The 16,367-nt window shown below is 47.1% G+C and overlaps 1 protein-coding gene across 3 annotated transcripts in view; it reads right to left on the bottom strand.

Moving 5' to 3' along the window:
- Positions 1–16,367, bottom strand: part of LOC119459281 (fibroblast growth factor receptor 4) — a 95,688-nt gene that overhangs the window by 9,623 nt on the left and 69,698 nt on the right. For 2 of the 3 annotated variants that reach the window (XM_037721112.2, XM_049666186.1), the window contains 9 exons: positions 15,837–15,947; positions 9,438–9,713; positions 6,961–7,074; positions 5,386–5,537; positions 3,100–3,223; positions 2,118–2,314; positions 1,741–1,879; positions 759–973; positions 105–244 (listed from right to left, as the gene is read on the bottom strand). In XM_037721112.2, the coding sequence (XP_037577040.1) occupies positions 105–244; positions 759–973; positions 1,741–1,879; positions 2,118–2,314; positions 3,100–3,223; positions 5,386–5,537; positions 6,961–7,074; positions 9,438–9,713; positions 15,837–15,900 (1,421 nt within the window). In that variant the 5' untranslated portion in view covers positions 15,901–15,947. The remainder of the gene's footprint in view (positions 1–104; positions 245–758; positions 974–1,740; positions 1,880–2,117; positions 2,315–3,099; positions 3,224–5,385; positions 5,538–6,960; positions 7,075–9,437; positions 9,714–15,836; positions 15,948–16,367) is intronic. The other variant, XM_049666187.1, reaches the window with a different exon arrangement.

The raw sequence follows: 16,367 nt of genomic DNA, 5'->3' as shown, positions 1-16,367 counted from the left end.
GTTCACCTATGCTACACTGGTCCATCACAGCTCAACATTGTATAAGGGAATTTCAGCGGTGACATTTTACCGCGTATTACTTGCTGAAAGGCAGTGGCACCTACCTTTCCCTGGGAAATTCCCATTCGGGGTCCAGAGGCAACTCGTATTCGCAAACGGTGTTTAGCTCCGAAGGCATGAAGCCCCTCTGGTGGTCGATCTTGACCAGTGGGGCTACGGATGAGTCTTCGTAGTGCCCAGAATCCTGTTAAGACACGAGTGCAGGATATATTTATTTGTTTGCTTGTAGATTGGCCAGTCACTTGGTGTAAATATAAGATCACAAGGTGCAGCAGCACGAAAGCAATGCTATAATCAACACTTTGCGCTTCTTCGCTCTTGCACTCAGAAAGAAAGACGTATGCACTTTTCTGTGGATCCGCGGATCCGCAAGACGCGACGGCGCTCAGGAATGTTAGAAATACTTCGACGTTGTCAGCCTCGCTTTTGTGGCGTGTTTCGGGCATCCGCGTTAGCACAACAATATAAGTGTGATTTTGGTGAAAAATAGGCGAACTGAGGACAGATTGAAATGGCCAAGCGAGTGGGAAGCGTAGCCAGAGGGCTTAGGTTTACCAAAAAATACTGTAATTCTATGAGGGGCTATATATAGTTACGTCAATTCTGTCGGCATCACTCCAGCGTCATATCGCTTAAGTGCTAGCGGGCCTTGGGGGTCCATCTGTCGCGGCATGCGTGTGCGGCAAGCAGACGCTCACCGAAATCTGGCGCTCGAGGATGACCTTCTTGCGGACGACCACATGCTGCTTCTGGGCTACATCGAGCTTCTGCTGCAGTGACAGCATGGCAGAGCGGCAGACGAGCGTGGTGATGACGCCCACAACGGCGCTCACGCCCAGCACAGTGGCCAGCGCCAACATCCATGGATGCTTGAGGAGCGTCATCGTGAAGCTGGACTTCTCGGGTTGCGGCACTGCACGCACGCGAAGACTTCCATCAGAAACCTCATCACGATATATCGGTGATCGACTGCGCCGCTTCTGTTTCGGAGGCAGTCACCGGTGAATGCTTCTCGGAGCAAGCATTGTGCTTCACCAGTGAGTTGCCATGATAACACTAAATTAGTGCAGAGTCCTCAGGTGACAGCGTTTCAAATTCAAGTGACTTAATTTCTTCGGCATGCAATATCCTTGTATATGGTGTCAACAATAGGTTCAGTCAGTAAACAAATCCAGCTGTGCTTTTCTGTTCATCGCGTTAATTCGCAACACGTTGCACCCCCCATCAGCTGACATCAAGACACAACACCTCAGATGACTGCTCATTTGCATGAGCAGAGCCGTCAGGAGTGTGAGGCAGCTGGGAGGCGAGAGAGTAAGAGAGCGATCGCTTGCCCGTCATTGAGCTGGCTGTCTGGCCGAGCATCAGCAGTGACAGTCATCTCAAAAGCCTGAGAGGCGACGCCATCACCCCCCCCCCCCCCTTCCCATGCTTCCGTCGCCACAGTGCTCGAGCCTTAAATAACATGAACCATTATGTGATTAACAGTGGTAAAACAAGGAATGTCGTCGAAGGTTACCAATCAGCATTTGGACAGCAAACCACCAAATACGTTCACTGTCGTAGCAGTCATGCAGATAACGTTCTGGACTACAACGCAGATTTGTAGAACACAAAGCACGAACATGCAAGGACGAGCAAATCGATAGGGAAGCCGAAGTAAAAACAGGCTGTACTCACATGGCTCAACATTCAAATAGACGCTCTTGTTGCTGATGCCAACGCTATTGCCAACTAGACAAGTGTACCAGCCTTCGTCATCCATCGTCACGTTGTCGATCACGAGGACTCGAGGATCATATATGCTCTGATTCGCACTCTGCGGAAGAGGTAAGTAAGCACGCCGTGAAAAACTAAGTCCGAAAAAAAAAGTATTTTCAGTTATCGTTAGACACACGCTTGCACGTTTGCCTAAGGCGCACGTATCGAATCTAAGTACTTACCGATTCCTTATTTTTGCAATGAAAAGCAAGCAAGAAAAATCGAATAATCACATCATGCGCATTAGCGATCGGTGATTTCAAATGGGACGGAGTGGAGTACTTCCTCGTGCCTACCTGAACGACACTGACGTAAGGTGTAGTCTCGTCATCGTTCTGGAAGTATGAGCCGTTCACGGAGTAATGCCGCAGCCAGCGAATGTGCGGCTGCAGGTCGCTTATGAAGCGGCATTCGAAGCGTGCTTGCTGTCCGACGTACACGGTCAGGTTCTGGATGGAGTCCTCATAAATTATTGGCCGAAGTGGAATTCGTTCTGGAAACGTTAGAGTCTTCGTTAGTTCCAAAATATACCCAGAAGAATGGCTGGAGTAACTTTTTCTCAGCTTTTTGCGCTTATAGGGAAGTGATAGTATAGTTAGAGCACTGTGCCTGCGGAAACCGGTGTAAGAAACTACTAATGCTTAAAACTTAGCATAACCTCCCTGCACCAGCTGAGTCAACAAGTAGTAGAGATCATTCCTCTTCTTGAATTCGTGACTGTCAGATAAAATCAGTCTTAAGAATACTTCTTGTGGCAGAATAGCATCTTAATAAGAGTTTGTAGGCTTGCAAAGAGAACACTTACAGAATTGTGGCCGAATTAGCGAGGCTTTTCATTTGTATATGCGCTGTCTGTCACTGGCCGGCTGCATTCGATAATAATAATAATAATAATAATAATAATAATAATAATAATAATAATAATAATAATAATAATAATAATAATAATAATAATAAGATGCCCGATATCATCTTTGACTGGCATCTGCTCTTATGAACAGTTTCTAGCGTAAGAGCTTTTTCGTAAATACTGTCCCTGATGTATGCAGTCCCGCCTTCGGTATAAACGAGAAGGCGGGATTTTTCGTACAATGGTTATTCATTATCAACCGTCAAATGAAGATATAGGCGGAAATTAGCAAACAACTAATACGTTCTGATAGTGCAGTGTTGCTTGTGCTTTCGCGTGACAATATTATTCCTTGTATAGATAAGTTAGTTTAGAAATGTTCGAGTTACTGTCGGTCGCCGGGGGAGAGAGAAGAGTTTTGCACGAACCTTTGATTTCAACTGTGTAGGTGTAGCTGATGTTCCCCAGAGAATTGATGGCCGTGCAGGTGTAATTGCCCGCGTCGGACACCATTACGTCATTCAATGACAATTTGTGTGTCCGGTAAATAACCTGCGCAGAATTCAGGACAGCTTGGTTTCATTTCCACTTCGATGAACGGTGGCCATCAAAACTACACCATCCGCCCACAAAGCATGACGAAGGCCTTCTTGAATAGCTATGATTAACCTTACAGTTACATTATCGTCATTGGCATTTAACAACGAACGCACAGTGGTATGAAGATTTTAATAATAATAAATTCGTTTAGTAGTTTCCTGCGCATCGCTTCAAAAACTATTTTTAAATCTTCGTTTTCCCTGTCGGTATTTTTACGTAAACGAGTATTTCGCTTCAAACGAAACAAATAAGAAAACTCGATCGGGAGCCGCTTCCGAGACTTTCAGATTCAGACCCAACGACTAAAACACAGCAAACGTGTTTCTCTGCTGAAAGTCAATTTTGAACCGTGGTAGCTGTGACATGGTAGGCGAATAAATTAAATATTACGTACACTTTACATATTACAAAATTCTTTTACTTTATTTTTATCGTCAAGGGTTGTGAACAACTCTGAAGTGCGGGGTGATGAATTCCGGCTCTTCCATAGCCCTTCGACCTGAGCCTGATCTTCCACTGCCGACAGATTCAAAGCGTAAGTGGGCATGCAACCCGACGCATGGTAAGTGACTCCAATGACCCGCGCTAGAGAAAGATATCCCAAAACGAGTGCAAGTGCTCCCACTAGATGTTTCTTCGCGCTCACAGAAGACATCCTGGAGAAGTGGCGGCATTACGTTCCAGTTGTTGAACGCAGACCACCCCAATACATGATGACGTAACGCAGCCGCAACGAACCATGGACACGTATTCGACACGTAATGTAGGATTCCCGCCGGCGATTCGCCACGTGCTCTGATCCGGGATTCAAGAAGCTCGAAACCGCTATTGAGAATCTGAGAGAGAGAGAGAGCTTGCAGTGTAAACAGAGTGGGTCTTTGCTCCCGTTCCGGTCTCTATATGACTGCTGTGGTCTTCGACCTGGAGAGCGACGTGGCAGAATGGATATGCGCGCGCCAAGCTAGGCCCGCAGCTGCGTGAACTCGGCTCTACCCCTTTTTCCACACCCCTTTCCGAAATTCTCGTGTTTCACAGAGTCCTCTTTCTTGACCTGTAGGATTAATCAATGCATACATTATTGCGTCAAATGCCCCTATCGCAGTCATTACTGCATATTTTCTAGAAATTATTCTAAGATAGCCTATCTTTTTGATAACTCGGAATGCAAGGCTTTGGGTGACATCATGATTCCCTTAAATGATAAAGTTAGTTACAGTGTATGTAGACACTTAAAGCACAGTGCGCTCCCTGCTGACTGTCGTGCTCACTCCTTGGCGCTTATGCATTCGGTGGCGACAGGCCTGCTGCAGGCCTTCGTGCAGGTGTGAGTTTTCGTTGGCAGCTCATAGCCCACAGGTGCGCACGTCGTTGCATCCTTTGCTACTTGGCAAAGCTATACCCAGTTCCAGCAGAAGGTCACTCGCGCTGCGACTACGGCGATGTGTTTTACCGATTAACGAGGAACAGACACGTATGCTGAAGTCGAAAATCTACTACTGAGTATATGCTGACTACAATGGCGGCTGTGATATATGATCGGCACAACCGCCAGACAACGCGCGCAGTATTTTGCGGGCTCCGCGCGACATGAGGGGCAGTATTAGTGCACCAAGACAACTGTAATGTAGTACCGCCAACGCCGAGCTTGCCGTTTATAACGCCATGTCACAAGGGCCCTTTAGGCAACGCTGAGCACTATGGCAGCTATAGTGGCTTCCACTGTGTCTTCTTTTAATGCGCACAGCAGTTGTGAGCTAGGAAATGGGCCCGCCGTGTTCGTTCGGGCGTGCATTGCGTTTGATCTTTTCGTTGCTCTTTGGTTCAAACACGGGTCAACGTGACGTAAAAGGAAGGGTGTCCTATCGAACCTATATATAGCACTGAACCAACGAATGTGCGTTTCCGTACCGAGCAATTGAGTTAAGGCAGTCAAAGAAATCGTTGGACGAAGACTACCTCGCCTTGCTCGTACTGGTTAGCTTGTTGTTTTCGAGCAAGCCTTGTGTGCGCCCGACACTGTGCAAGTAAACCCTATACGTTTTTCCCAGGCTGTTTCACTCCGCTGCTTCGCGAGGAAACGAACTGGCAAAAAAGGCTGGCAAGCTCCGGTGTACCTTTTTTCCCAGCAGTCGCGTTGGTGGCTGGTCGTTCTTGAGCCACGTGATGTTCGCCGGAGGGTTGCTTTTGACGATACATGGCAACACCACGTTGCTTCCCGCTGGCTGTACCACCAACTGGGGATTCACCTTTACGAACGTCGGTGGCTCTAAAAGGGCAGAGGGTAACACGGTCAAGAAGTAGAAACAAGCAAACGAACAGAAGTTGCGTCATTTCGCGAGTTCTCCCTGACGCGCCTTTACTTAGCATCCTTATCTGTTTCGCGGAAAATTATGGACAAATGTCGCGTTCTGTTGAACCAGGTATATATACTTGGAGGACTAAACTCGGGACTGAACAAGTTTAAATAATAAAACACAGTTCATTTAATTATTTCTGCTGCGAATGTTGTTTTTCGAAAACTTTATATTCTCGTACATGTGAACGATGAAATAAAGGGGAGACTTTTGAAACAGTTCGCAGTGCAGCTACTCACTGTATTTTGAACATTGTGTCACATATTCAGATAGTTTCAGGGAGTTAATATTGCTTAAAGATTCTATATTTGCAATGATAAGTGTGTGAAGAATAGCCGCAAATGATTCTAAGACTTATTACATGCCACGTAAGGGATATTACACCGCTTAGGCGGCAGACTTCAAACATGCGGCATACAGGTCTAATATATTGCATACCTCGAATTTCGGTTTTACTATAATACAATAATAACGTTTATTTAGCGCAGCGGCGATTGTCGCCACGTGTAGTATACTGTATTCTCTTAGTATGCCGTCAAAGAGCATCAGAAGCACTTCAGCTGCGCATGTGCGTTTTCGTTGGTTACCATTAGCAATGTCTCAGTTGCTATGGCGTTCTGCCGCTGTACATGAGGTCACGGGTTCAATTCTCGGCTGCGGCTGCCGCTTTTAGTTGGGGAAACAGCGAAAAAAAAAAAAAAAAAAAGAACGTACGCTCATGTACCTAAACTTACATCCTCTTTAAAGAATCCCAGGTGATCAAAATTATCCTGAGCCCTTTACCATGCACGGCGTCCCTCACTGCGCAGCCATGGGACGTAAAAACTCATCAATTAATTGATTCTCTTGCGTATTCCTTTTTTTGTTTACCAAGCATGCTGTATTGTGGAACATGATGATGATGATGATGTTGATCGTGATGATGATCATGAACATGATGATGATGGTTTATTTGCATCGCCTTTGAAACGGGGCGGTGACAAATAGTCACCTAGCCTGCTTGATTTAATCAGGCATGCTGCACATGTTTTCTTATCTACCATTTTTGTATACATCTCATCATTTTTTTTCCTTCGACATATGCCTTGTACCGCTACCTATGACTGTAAGAGGTCAGGTCGTATCAATCTCTTCCCTGCTTTTTTTCCACCAATACTCTAAACGTCTCTTGCTTATCTCGACTGCTGACCGGTTGATGCTTCCGTCCACTTTAAACCCAAGCGCTTCTGGAAGGCGTACGTTATATAAGTTATATTATATTATTATTATACACTCTGCAGAAAACAGCGGTGCCTATATGCGAAGCGGAACTTATACCGAAGAAAAATGACCCACCTAGCTTTTCCGTGATTTCTGTTGTTTCATCGACAGACGGTGCGGTAACTGCACTTGCATTTCTCGTGTGAAGAATGTTGTCCGGGGCTTTTGCTTGGTCTCCAGAAAGGACTTCTGAAAGGAAAGTAACTGTTTTAATTAGGGCTGGGAAGACGCTTACCTGCAGATACATTTCACTGTAATTTTAATCGCGAAACGTTTAATCAAATGGGGCCTTCCGACTTGGAATGAAAAACGTTCACGTGCTCGTTTTCGTCGGACTCTTTCCAGCCTGAATATTGACTATAGGCCTTTGCGTCCCACATACTGCTCTTTTAATGTGCGCGTGAAAGGACCCTGGTGAAAATTGATCCGGAGCCCTTCACTACGATGTCCTTATAGCGTCAGTGTTGCTTTGAGACGTTAAAATAAATAAATAAATAAATAAATAAATAAATAAATAAATAAATAAATAAATAAATAAATAAATAAATAAATAAATAAATAAATAAATAAATAAATAAATAAATAAATTGAGAGAGTTGTACTTAGAAAGTGCGGGAACCTCTGAATGAAGTCCTTATCACTGATGAGCTTCACTTGCTCACGTTACTGTAGTGAAAAGTTCTCAAAACCCGCCGTGGTGGCGTAGTGGCAATGGCGTTGCGTCACCACACGCAAAGTGCCTCGAGCGGCCAGTCACGCGGCAATATTGCGTCTATTCCCGGGCTTCTTTCACGCTCGGAAAAACACTTTTATGTAACGCGTATTGAGCGACAGAAAGCTGCATCGGAAGTTTTTCATGTTGCTGTACAATTTTCTCATTGACACCTTTTGTCTAATTATAATAATTGAGAAGATGATCAATTAATTAAGACTAAATATGTAATTATGAGGAATGCAAAGAATAATCTGAGTATCTCCAAGCGACGGCAAACAACATTACTGTGGTTCTGTCCAGCTACGCGGCATTTGCATATTTTGAAATCTTGGTGCATGATGGTTGGGACGCCCTGTATATATATCTTCTTATTCATTTTTTAAATCACTGCAGTCGCTGCAGTCAATGTTCGCAAGGCCATATCATATTTCAGATTTCATAACACAATATAGAATAGCGGCGACGGCTTGTCTTTAAAAAAATGTAAAAAAAAAAATTCTGTGTACAGAAAAAAGAAAGAAGGAAGAGGCGAACGTAGCGCTTGCACATCAGCGATATTGAACTAATTTATTAGTTGGCCTAATATCGAATTTTCAGTGCGTTGGATGGTAAAAACTACCCGCTAAGAGGGGGAAAAAACAACAACAAGTAAAACCGGTCGGAAACAAGGTGCGAATCAGTGGTGACGTAGCGTATGGTCTTGTTTGATAAAACCTTTCCTGTTATTACGATGAGTAATACAAAACTATTTGGCGTTCAGTGAGCGGCCTGCGTCCCGTTCTCCGTGTGCCAGGATTCACAAACCAGACATTGCCGTATCGCCCGCATACACCAGCGGGCCTTCGTGTTGCCCAGCATTATTTACAGGAGAAACCTATGCTACTGGAAATAAACCTAGCGTAGTTCGAGCCCGGTGCAACATTGAGTTTTGAAACGGCTGCCGCAGCGCGCACGGCGCGAGCCAGCCCCCCCCCCCCCCCCCCCCCCCCCCCCGAAATAGCACCGCCGATGAAGGAGCCACGATGAAGAAGCAGTGCACGAATGCAGCCCGACGGGGCAGCGCAAGCGCGCCGTCAAAGGCGCGTCATCGCTGACGCAGTGATGGCGGCCCAGAGGCACGCACAACGCGCGCCGTGCCTGGCCATGTGGGGAGCGCGAGGGCTAGAACGACTCTATTTATGGAGGTGGAGTGCATAAACCATTGCTTTCTCTTCAGCTTTCTCAAGCGGTGTTCTCGTGTTCTGCTTACTTATTCGGAGAAACTGCATCATGGTATAACGCGGTAACGAGTTGAGAATTTTGATGTCTTGCTCTTCGCATAGCCGGCAGTCGCAGTGTACTGCTTTATTGGGGCTGCCATTGCTGAGAACCGAATGCCAGTTTGGCCATGATCAACCTGTACTTGAGTGACGCGCTCGGACAGTAATTGGTGATTGAAATGGGCAGCGCGAGGCAATGGAGACGAAAGAACAACAGACACAACATGCGCTGTCCGCTAGCTTGTTGCCATTTCTTTTGTCCCCGTCGCGCTGCCCATGCCTCTCCTGAATCCGCGCCAACTAGTCTCCGGTCGCTCCATTATGTCAGGAGGCCGTGACGTTTCGTATGCGGCTATGGGCCACGGTGTCTATTCACGTACTATAGTCCGTCTCTCACCGCCGCTCTTCATCTGACTGAATGGTTTGCATCACTTCCGCATTTCTTGCCGGACTCGTCTTCACTTCCCTCGGCGGTAAGTTAGCCTCTGTGCCGTCATTAAACCATATGTTACGTGCTCTTCTTTAGCGCGTCCTCAAGTCCCTCGTAGAATGACCGGTGTAAAGCGAGCAGCACTTACCTACTCGCACAGTGAAGTTCTTCCAGGCTTCGCCGAGGCCGTTGTTCGCCTTGCAGAAGTAGCGGCCGGCATCGCGTGGCTGCGCGTTCTGGATGGTGAGCGTGTGACGCGACACGCGGATGTTCTCGCGTGGCGCCGTCGTCAGTTCGCTCTCTTCGTGATACCAGGCCAAGTAGGGCCGCGGCTGTCCTGAGACGGCGCACCGGAGCCGCACCGTGTCGCCCGCCATCACCTCGTACAGTGTCCTTTCATCGTCCTTTTTGAAGACCGGTGGATCTGCATAATCAATCAATCAATCAATCAATCAATCAATCAATCAATCAATCAATCAATCAATCAATCAATCAGCGCTCAATGGGAGTTATAGATTGCACGAGAGATAAAAGGCAGAATAAACACTGAAAATATGGTCAATTTAGACCCAGGTAGCGCAGCAACTAAACAAATAGGTCCCTCAGCTCTATAGAGCAAGGACTTCCGACATCTACATTCCCTGGTTTAGACCACATGGTACCGCGCTTTCAGTTTCTGCATTTGGAAGGAAGTAGGAAGGAAGACAGCAGTACGGACTAGACTTCAAAGGCGGGTAATGAAGACTTTTGAAAAAAATTGGCGTATTGTTTTTATCCGAAGACCTAATGCTTAGTTTTCAGTTTTTTTCTTTTTTTTTTGTGTGTGTGGCAAACTTAGACGCAAGAAAATGCATGTTTTTAGGTTACTCTTACCGTAACAGTAACCCACACCCCACCTCACCCCATCCTCATTTTTCTTCGCTGCATTAGACAAGCGCAATGTGCTTTGACCGCTGGTTGCTTTTATTTGTTGTTTGGTAATGCCTCTTGCACGACACGCGTAAAAAATTAATAATCGTAAGATAGACGCTCACACTATATGCCTTCATACGAAAATTTCCCATAGCTTTATTTATTTCAATTTCGTCCTTGGTTGGTTACTTGTTTAGGGTGTTTGATGTAGGCGGGGTTAACATGACAACCTGGGCCGGCAACTGCTCTGCACCTAAGCGACTCCTTCCGCTATTTAGGGGCCGAATTCACAAAGCCTTTCGTTCGTAAGTGCTACTTGCCATTGGCCAGCAGCCTTCGCTAATGATATGTCCAACACCACGATTGGCTGACACCCATTTCTACGAACAGTTTTAGCGTAAGAACGTTGTTGTGAATTCGGCCCCACGTTTTTTGCATTCTGTGTATAACGGTGAGGAACTTCGTCCAATTCGTCCGGAGTAGGCCAATACTAGATTTGATTTAGACAGGGAAGTTGGCATTCTGGGCATCGTGTGCAATGCGTGCGGCGTGAATGAGAAGCCACCGCAGTTGCTGTTACCGCTTCGAGTGGCTCCGTGTGTATCCTGGCAAATGTCGTTTCATTCATTACACGCAAATTCTCCTTGACGAGTTAGAGCGGAAGTCTTATTATACTACATACTAAAGAGAAATTCGTCTGTTCAGCTTCATATTTGCTTTGGCATGTTTACACCTAAAAGGACACTACTCTGTCGAATCAAGCAACTCCATGTCTCGCGTCTCATTTTGTAACTATAGTAGCCGCCACTTCTAGGGACACAGAGTGAGCGGCACCTGGTAATATAAGAAAACTTTCTTGCGGGCCTGTCTTTCCAACGAAAAGGGCAAAAATGAACAGCCTGACTCCAGTTCTCGCTCCACGAGGGTCGAACTCCGCTGCTATATCTGCTCTCTCTCCCGACACGAGCGAGCGGTCCAAAGCCTCGCCGCGCCCATCACCACTTGTTCCACCTCGCTGAGTCCACACATCAGCAGCGCGCGCGCGCACCTTTCTCGCCAAGCCAGCTTGACAGCCTGGGCCGCGGCTGTAATTCGTCGAGTCCATCTCAGAGTTGCGTAATGTAAATCTGCTGCCCCCCCCCCCCCCCCCCCCCTCTCCTTCGCGACGCGGGGCCAAACACGGGGCGTGTCGCGTCAAGGCAGGAAGTGCGCGCGCCCGCGCGTTTATTCCGAATGCATGTATTCCGAGCTGCATCCTGCGGTCTGGGGACCCGCTGCCGCGATCTATGCCGGCGAGGTTTTCGGGCGGAGCGCTGAATTTGCGATGACGCCGAGGAATATACAAGAAAAAGAAAATGGCACGGCCTTTGGCGAAGCGAGTAATGAAAGGTGTGCATGGTGCCAAGACGACGGAGAGAAAAAATACTAAGTGCGAATTGGGATGATCAACTAGTTCCTGAAATGGCGTCGTTCGCGCGACCCGATGTTATCGGTTCCACGAGTCGCTAAATATGCTAAGATATTCGGTGAGGAAGCGATACAGTCGCGTTTTTTCACAACAGACGCAGAAGAAAGAAAGAAAGAAATAAAGAAAGAAATAAGAAAGGGTAGCAAGGAGGGTGGAGGGCGTCGTCTCGTCATTGCAAAAGAGGGATCGGGTCGCATAACAATATTCCATTGATGTTGCCGTGAAAATAATAAGCTCACAAATAACGGCAGATTGCCACTGCGAGCAAAGGTCGCCGTGTTTAATCTTTCACGCCGTTTAGACGCCTGAACGGCAAGTGATCTGTCACTGTATCCATTGTGCGACAGAGCCGCCGTAGCCTTTCGGCCACCAGCCAGGCGGACGCCGAGTTCGAGGAGTCATTGTGCATCAGGGGCCCCAATCCACAAAGCTTTTCTTGCGTAGTAGCAATTGGTTGTTTATCTGATGAATGAATGAATGAATGAATGAATGAATGAATGAATGAATGAATGAATGAATGAATGAATGAATGAATGAAAGGAAGGGAAGTAAATTACTGCTGACCGTACTGTAAGTGTCTAGCGCAGTCGGCCGGCACCTGAACGGCGATCAGCACTAAGCGTGGAGGAGTAAAAGGTCACGGAGAAAGGATAACAGAGAGGAGATAGTAAAGAAGGGGACTATTTAAATATAATAGAGCGACTAGGTAAGTGTTATTCATAGTTTGCTTGTGAAGCGACTTCGATCTCGAGAGAGTTCGTCACCCGGCCCCGGGCACCGGGCACACCGGCACTGTTAGGTCACGTAGAGCAGCGGGTGGCAAGGCCCAAGTGCTTGAGGAAGCCACAGTGTTTTGTGAGCTGCCTCTCGCAGGCGAGAGGGACCACGTGGCCATAAGAGTGCTTCGGCGCGGTCGACCGGCAGCGCTGTAGAAGCTCAAGAGTTCCTTCCGCGGCGCCTAAGTGCTGTTTCCCAGTGTCCTGCACTTTAAGACTAAGTGCTATTTGCCATTGGCCGGCGGCATTAGCTACTGATGTGTCCAGCGTCAGGATTAGCTAGAATTTTCCCTTACGAACTTTTCTAGCGAAACTGTTTCTTTTTCTTTTCTTTTTTTTCTTTTCTTTTTTTTTCTTTTTTTTTTTTTGTGGGACGGGTTATGGTGAACAAATTGAGAGCCAGAATTTCCTTCAGCGGCGCACTGTAGCCTGTACAGCGATGTGGGAAGTCTAGAAAGGGTGGCGTAGTGTGGCAGTTCACACCTTGTGCCGTTAACACCAAACAAAGAGAGAGCAGCAGAGACGCGCGACGCGTTTCACAAGCGGCAGTCACAGCCTCTTTTTGTGTGCGCCACTGACACGTTCAAGAGGATTTGAGTTCATTCAAGACTATAGGCCAGCGGTGAGGAATCTTCATCAGCTTTGCATTGTTACCTGCTGACCGGTAACAAACAGTGCTTGGCGAGACCTTAAAGCGAGAAATTAGCTGAAACCTTGTTCATCCACTTATTCCCTAAATTATTCAGATGCCACAATAGCAAACGGTATACGTCTGGCAACCATGCATATCTTCGTTTAGCGCCGAGCAAACGAATGACAGGAGAGAAAGGAGATAAATTTACTGTTCCGATAAATTACGGCGTAGTAGATTTTTGTGAATCTCTTACGCCGTAAGTTGTGTTAGGAAGACGAGGGGTATACAAAGCCTTCCCGGCTAGAATCACACCTGCTGTCGACTCAGCGGTTGCTTTCTGCATGTCCGACACAGTGCAACGCCCTTCAACACGTAGATGTCTGCGCCATCGTGCTATATATACGTAACGAAACGCGCTCCAAGCATCTCTTCGACAATCCAGCACTTATTCTCGGATGACTGCACGTGCACAATCATTGGCGGGAGCTACCGTGTATAGGCTTCGCGACGTCCCTGCGCCAGTTCCACGCGGGAGCTTAGCACCTCTGATCAGAGATTGCTGTGTCGATTTGGTGTAGACCCCGGTGCCGCCTCGAGACCACATCATCCTCTGGCCGCCTGCGGTCCACAGGAGGAGCGTGGCCCCGCCGCAGCCGCGACATGACAGCGCCGGAAGAGTTACGGCAGCTCGCTGCGTGCCTGCGCGACACCGCGAGCTGCAGGGACCGCGTCTCTGCTGGCGCGTGTCTTGGCGACCATGAATCAGAGCTGAGGCTAGAGCAGTCCGGCCTGGCGGCGGCAATTCGGCGCTCGTCAATGGCGAGGAAGCGCGCATAAAAGTGGCCGCGGGCCCCTTTATGCACACCGTTTCGGGATTTACGCCGGCAGCCGCGGCTCGAATGAGAGTCTCTGTTGTCAGTCCACGGAGCCGAGGCGCGACCATTTGACGGCGCGAGTCGAGAGGCCGGTTAATTTTGGCCCCGCGGCGGCAGCACAAAGCCCTTTTCCGGGATTACCCCGCGCGCGCCCTTTGGCGTCTCGCCTCGGCGCGCCACCGCCACTGCTGAGCGGACGACGCAGCTTCGTCAGCGGAGCCACACACGGGGGCCGCCTTGCACTTCCTTCCCATTTCCTTGCCTGTTTGGGGCCCTGCCGTTAGAATTCCGGCTTGGACGCGCGCATGCCCGAAGACGCGGTGCGGTTTTATTACGCCACGTACGCGGGCTGGCTTCTGAAACAACAGCTCGCGGTCGAGACTCTAAACAAGAAAAGTTCGGCGCGAAGCAGCTCTCTCGACGGGTCCTCGACTTGCCAAATATAAACGCAAAAAAAAAGGATAAAGAGTCGTTTTAATCTCTTTTCGTCTTTGAGGTGCGTTGCCGTCGCGTGGAGCTCCAAAAGTGCTGATGGCACGAAATTGCGAAAAGAGAACGAGAGGGAGAGAAAAAAAAAAAAAGCCACGAGCTTTGCGTTCACTGACACATGTCGGAAACCAGAGCAGGCAATATTTTGGGAAACCGGCTGTCAGATAAAATCTGTCGTGCCCTTTCTTGAGAATATAGGCGGCGAAATTGAATTTTTCACAACCAGAGACAACAGCATGGCCGAGGCAATGTTTTCGTGAACGTATTTTAGCCTTTTTTTTTTCTTTTAACCAATTTCTAGTAAGGAACGCAATTTCAGTTTCTAAACTCTTTCTTTCTTCCTTTCATTATTTCTTCTTTCACATCATCTCAGCACTTATACTATCTAAGGCCTGCCAAAAATAGAAAGGAAACAGAACCTGTGCATCTACCCTTATAAAAAGGTCCGAGTGATGGTTGCGAAGCAACAAATTTAGAGGAACCTCCTCAAGTTTATAATTCGCAGCTGAAATGTTTCGGCATGCAGTCCAGTATCATTCGACATTGACAAGCATTCCATGTGAAGTGCACATTAATATCAACCGCGCACGGAATGTTTCAGTAGGCTTACACGCGTCTTAGACACGCGATATAAAATACTATAGATCGATGAGGGGTAATAATTGAATAAATGGACGGAATTCTATTGAGCGTACTAACCATGTTCGGGCTCGTTGCACACCGCAAGCGTGTTCGCCTAGACAACGCGTTGATCAAACAGACAAAAGTTGAGATATAATTTCGTACGAATGATCGATTGAATCATGCTTCTGCCTCATTGTATATAAATATACAAATATAAATATAAAAAGAAAGAGCGCAATACATATTCAAGTACATCGTGGAAGGTGGGTGCATAAATGCTTTCAATGGGGAAATGGTCTTAATGTGAATAAATGACGTTGCGCACACACGCACACACACACACACACACACACACACACACACACACACACACACACACACACACCACACACACACACACCACACACCACACCACACACACACGCACACAGCACACAGCACACGCACACACGCACACGCACACACGCACACACACACACACACACACACACACACACACACACACACACACACACACACACACACACACACACACACGCACGCACGCACGCACATTGTGTGTGTCTGATTTTGTCCGTACGTTGCCTCCACCTAGTGTAAGATCAGAAGTTTCAGGAAATCAAAAATATAATCATAATAAAACCGGGAAACATAGTTATGACCTGTCGAGCCCAGAGCTGTGTTCATGAGAAGCGATAACGTAAGAAGAAGAAGTTTAATGATTTGAAAATGAAAAAAAAAAAAGCACAGGAATGTGCAGGTAACGTACTTTGTGACACTGTCAGGTAGAGCAGGCTGAAGAAGGTTAGGACTCTGAAGCAGAAGTGACACATGGTCCGCTGGAGCAGGGTCCTCGTTCAACTGATCATGTCCCCGGCTTCTGCGAAAGAAAAAAAAAAAAAAAAAAAGCGGGGAGAGTCAGGGTAAGCAGTAAGAATAAAGCAAGCACTTGGCGATGCCTCCACCGCAATTGCCTTCATTCATTGACATTTCTCCACCGCTAGTCAAGTCAGAAACAACTGCCAGAAAAAGAAAAGAAAATAAAGAAAAAAATACTAGTTCACATAATTTGCAAAATTGTAAACGCTGCTCGAAAACTTACAATGCCTTTGAACGAAAAAAAGAACGCCGTTTGTTGACAAAATGTGCCCTCTGAGGCAACAAATACAGAAATTATGGTGTTAAAACATTTGCGCGAACACATCTCCCTATCGAGCTTTACGCGTGCAGGCTAGTGTCCAGAAACGTCACTCACTTTCTGTCGTGTTTTTTTTTTCTCTAGATCTTGGTGTTCTAATGT

Source organism: Dermacentor silvarum, chromosome 1, assembly GCF_013339745.2.
Source record: "Dermacentor silvarum isolate Dsil-2018 chromosome 1, BIME_Dsil_1.4, whole genome shotgun sequence".
In the NCBI taxonomy this organism is placed as follows: domain Eukaryota; kingdom Metazoa; phylum Arthropoda; class Arachnida; order Ixodida; family Ixodidae; genus Dermacentor; species Dermacentor silvarum.
This window is presented reverse-complemented; position numbering and strand designations above follow the sequence as displayed.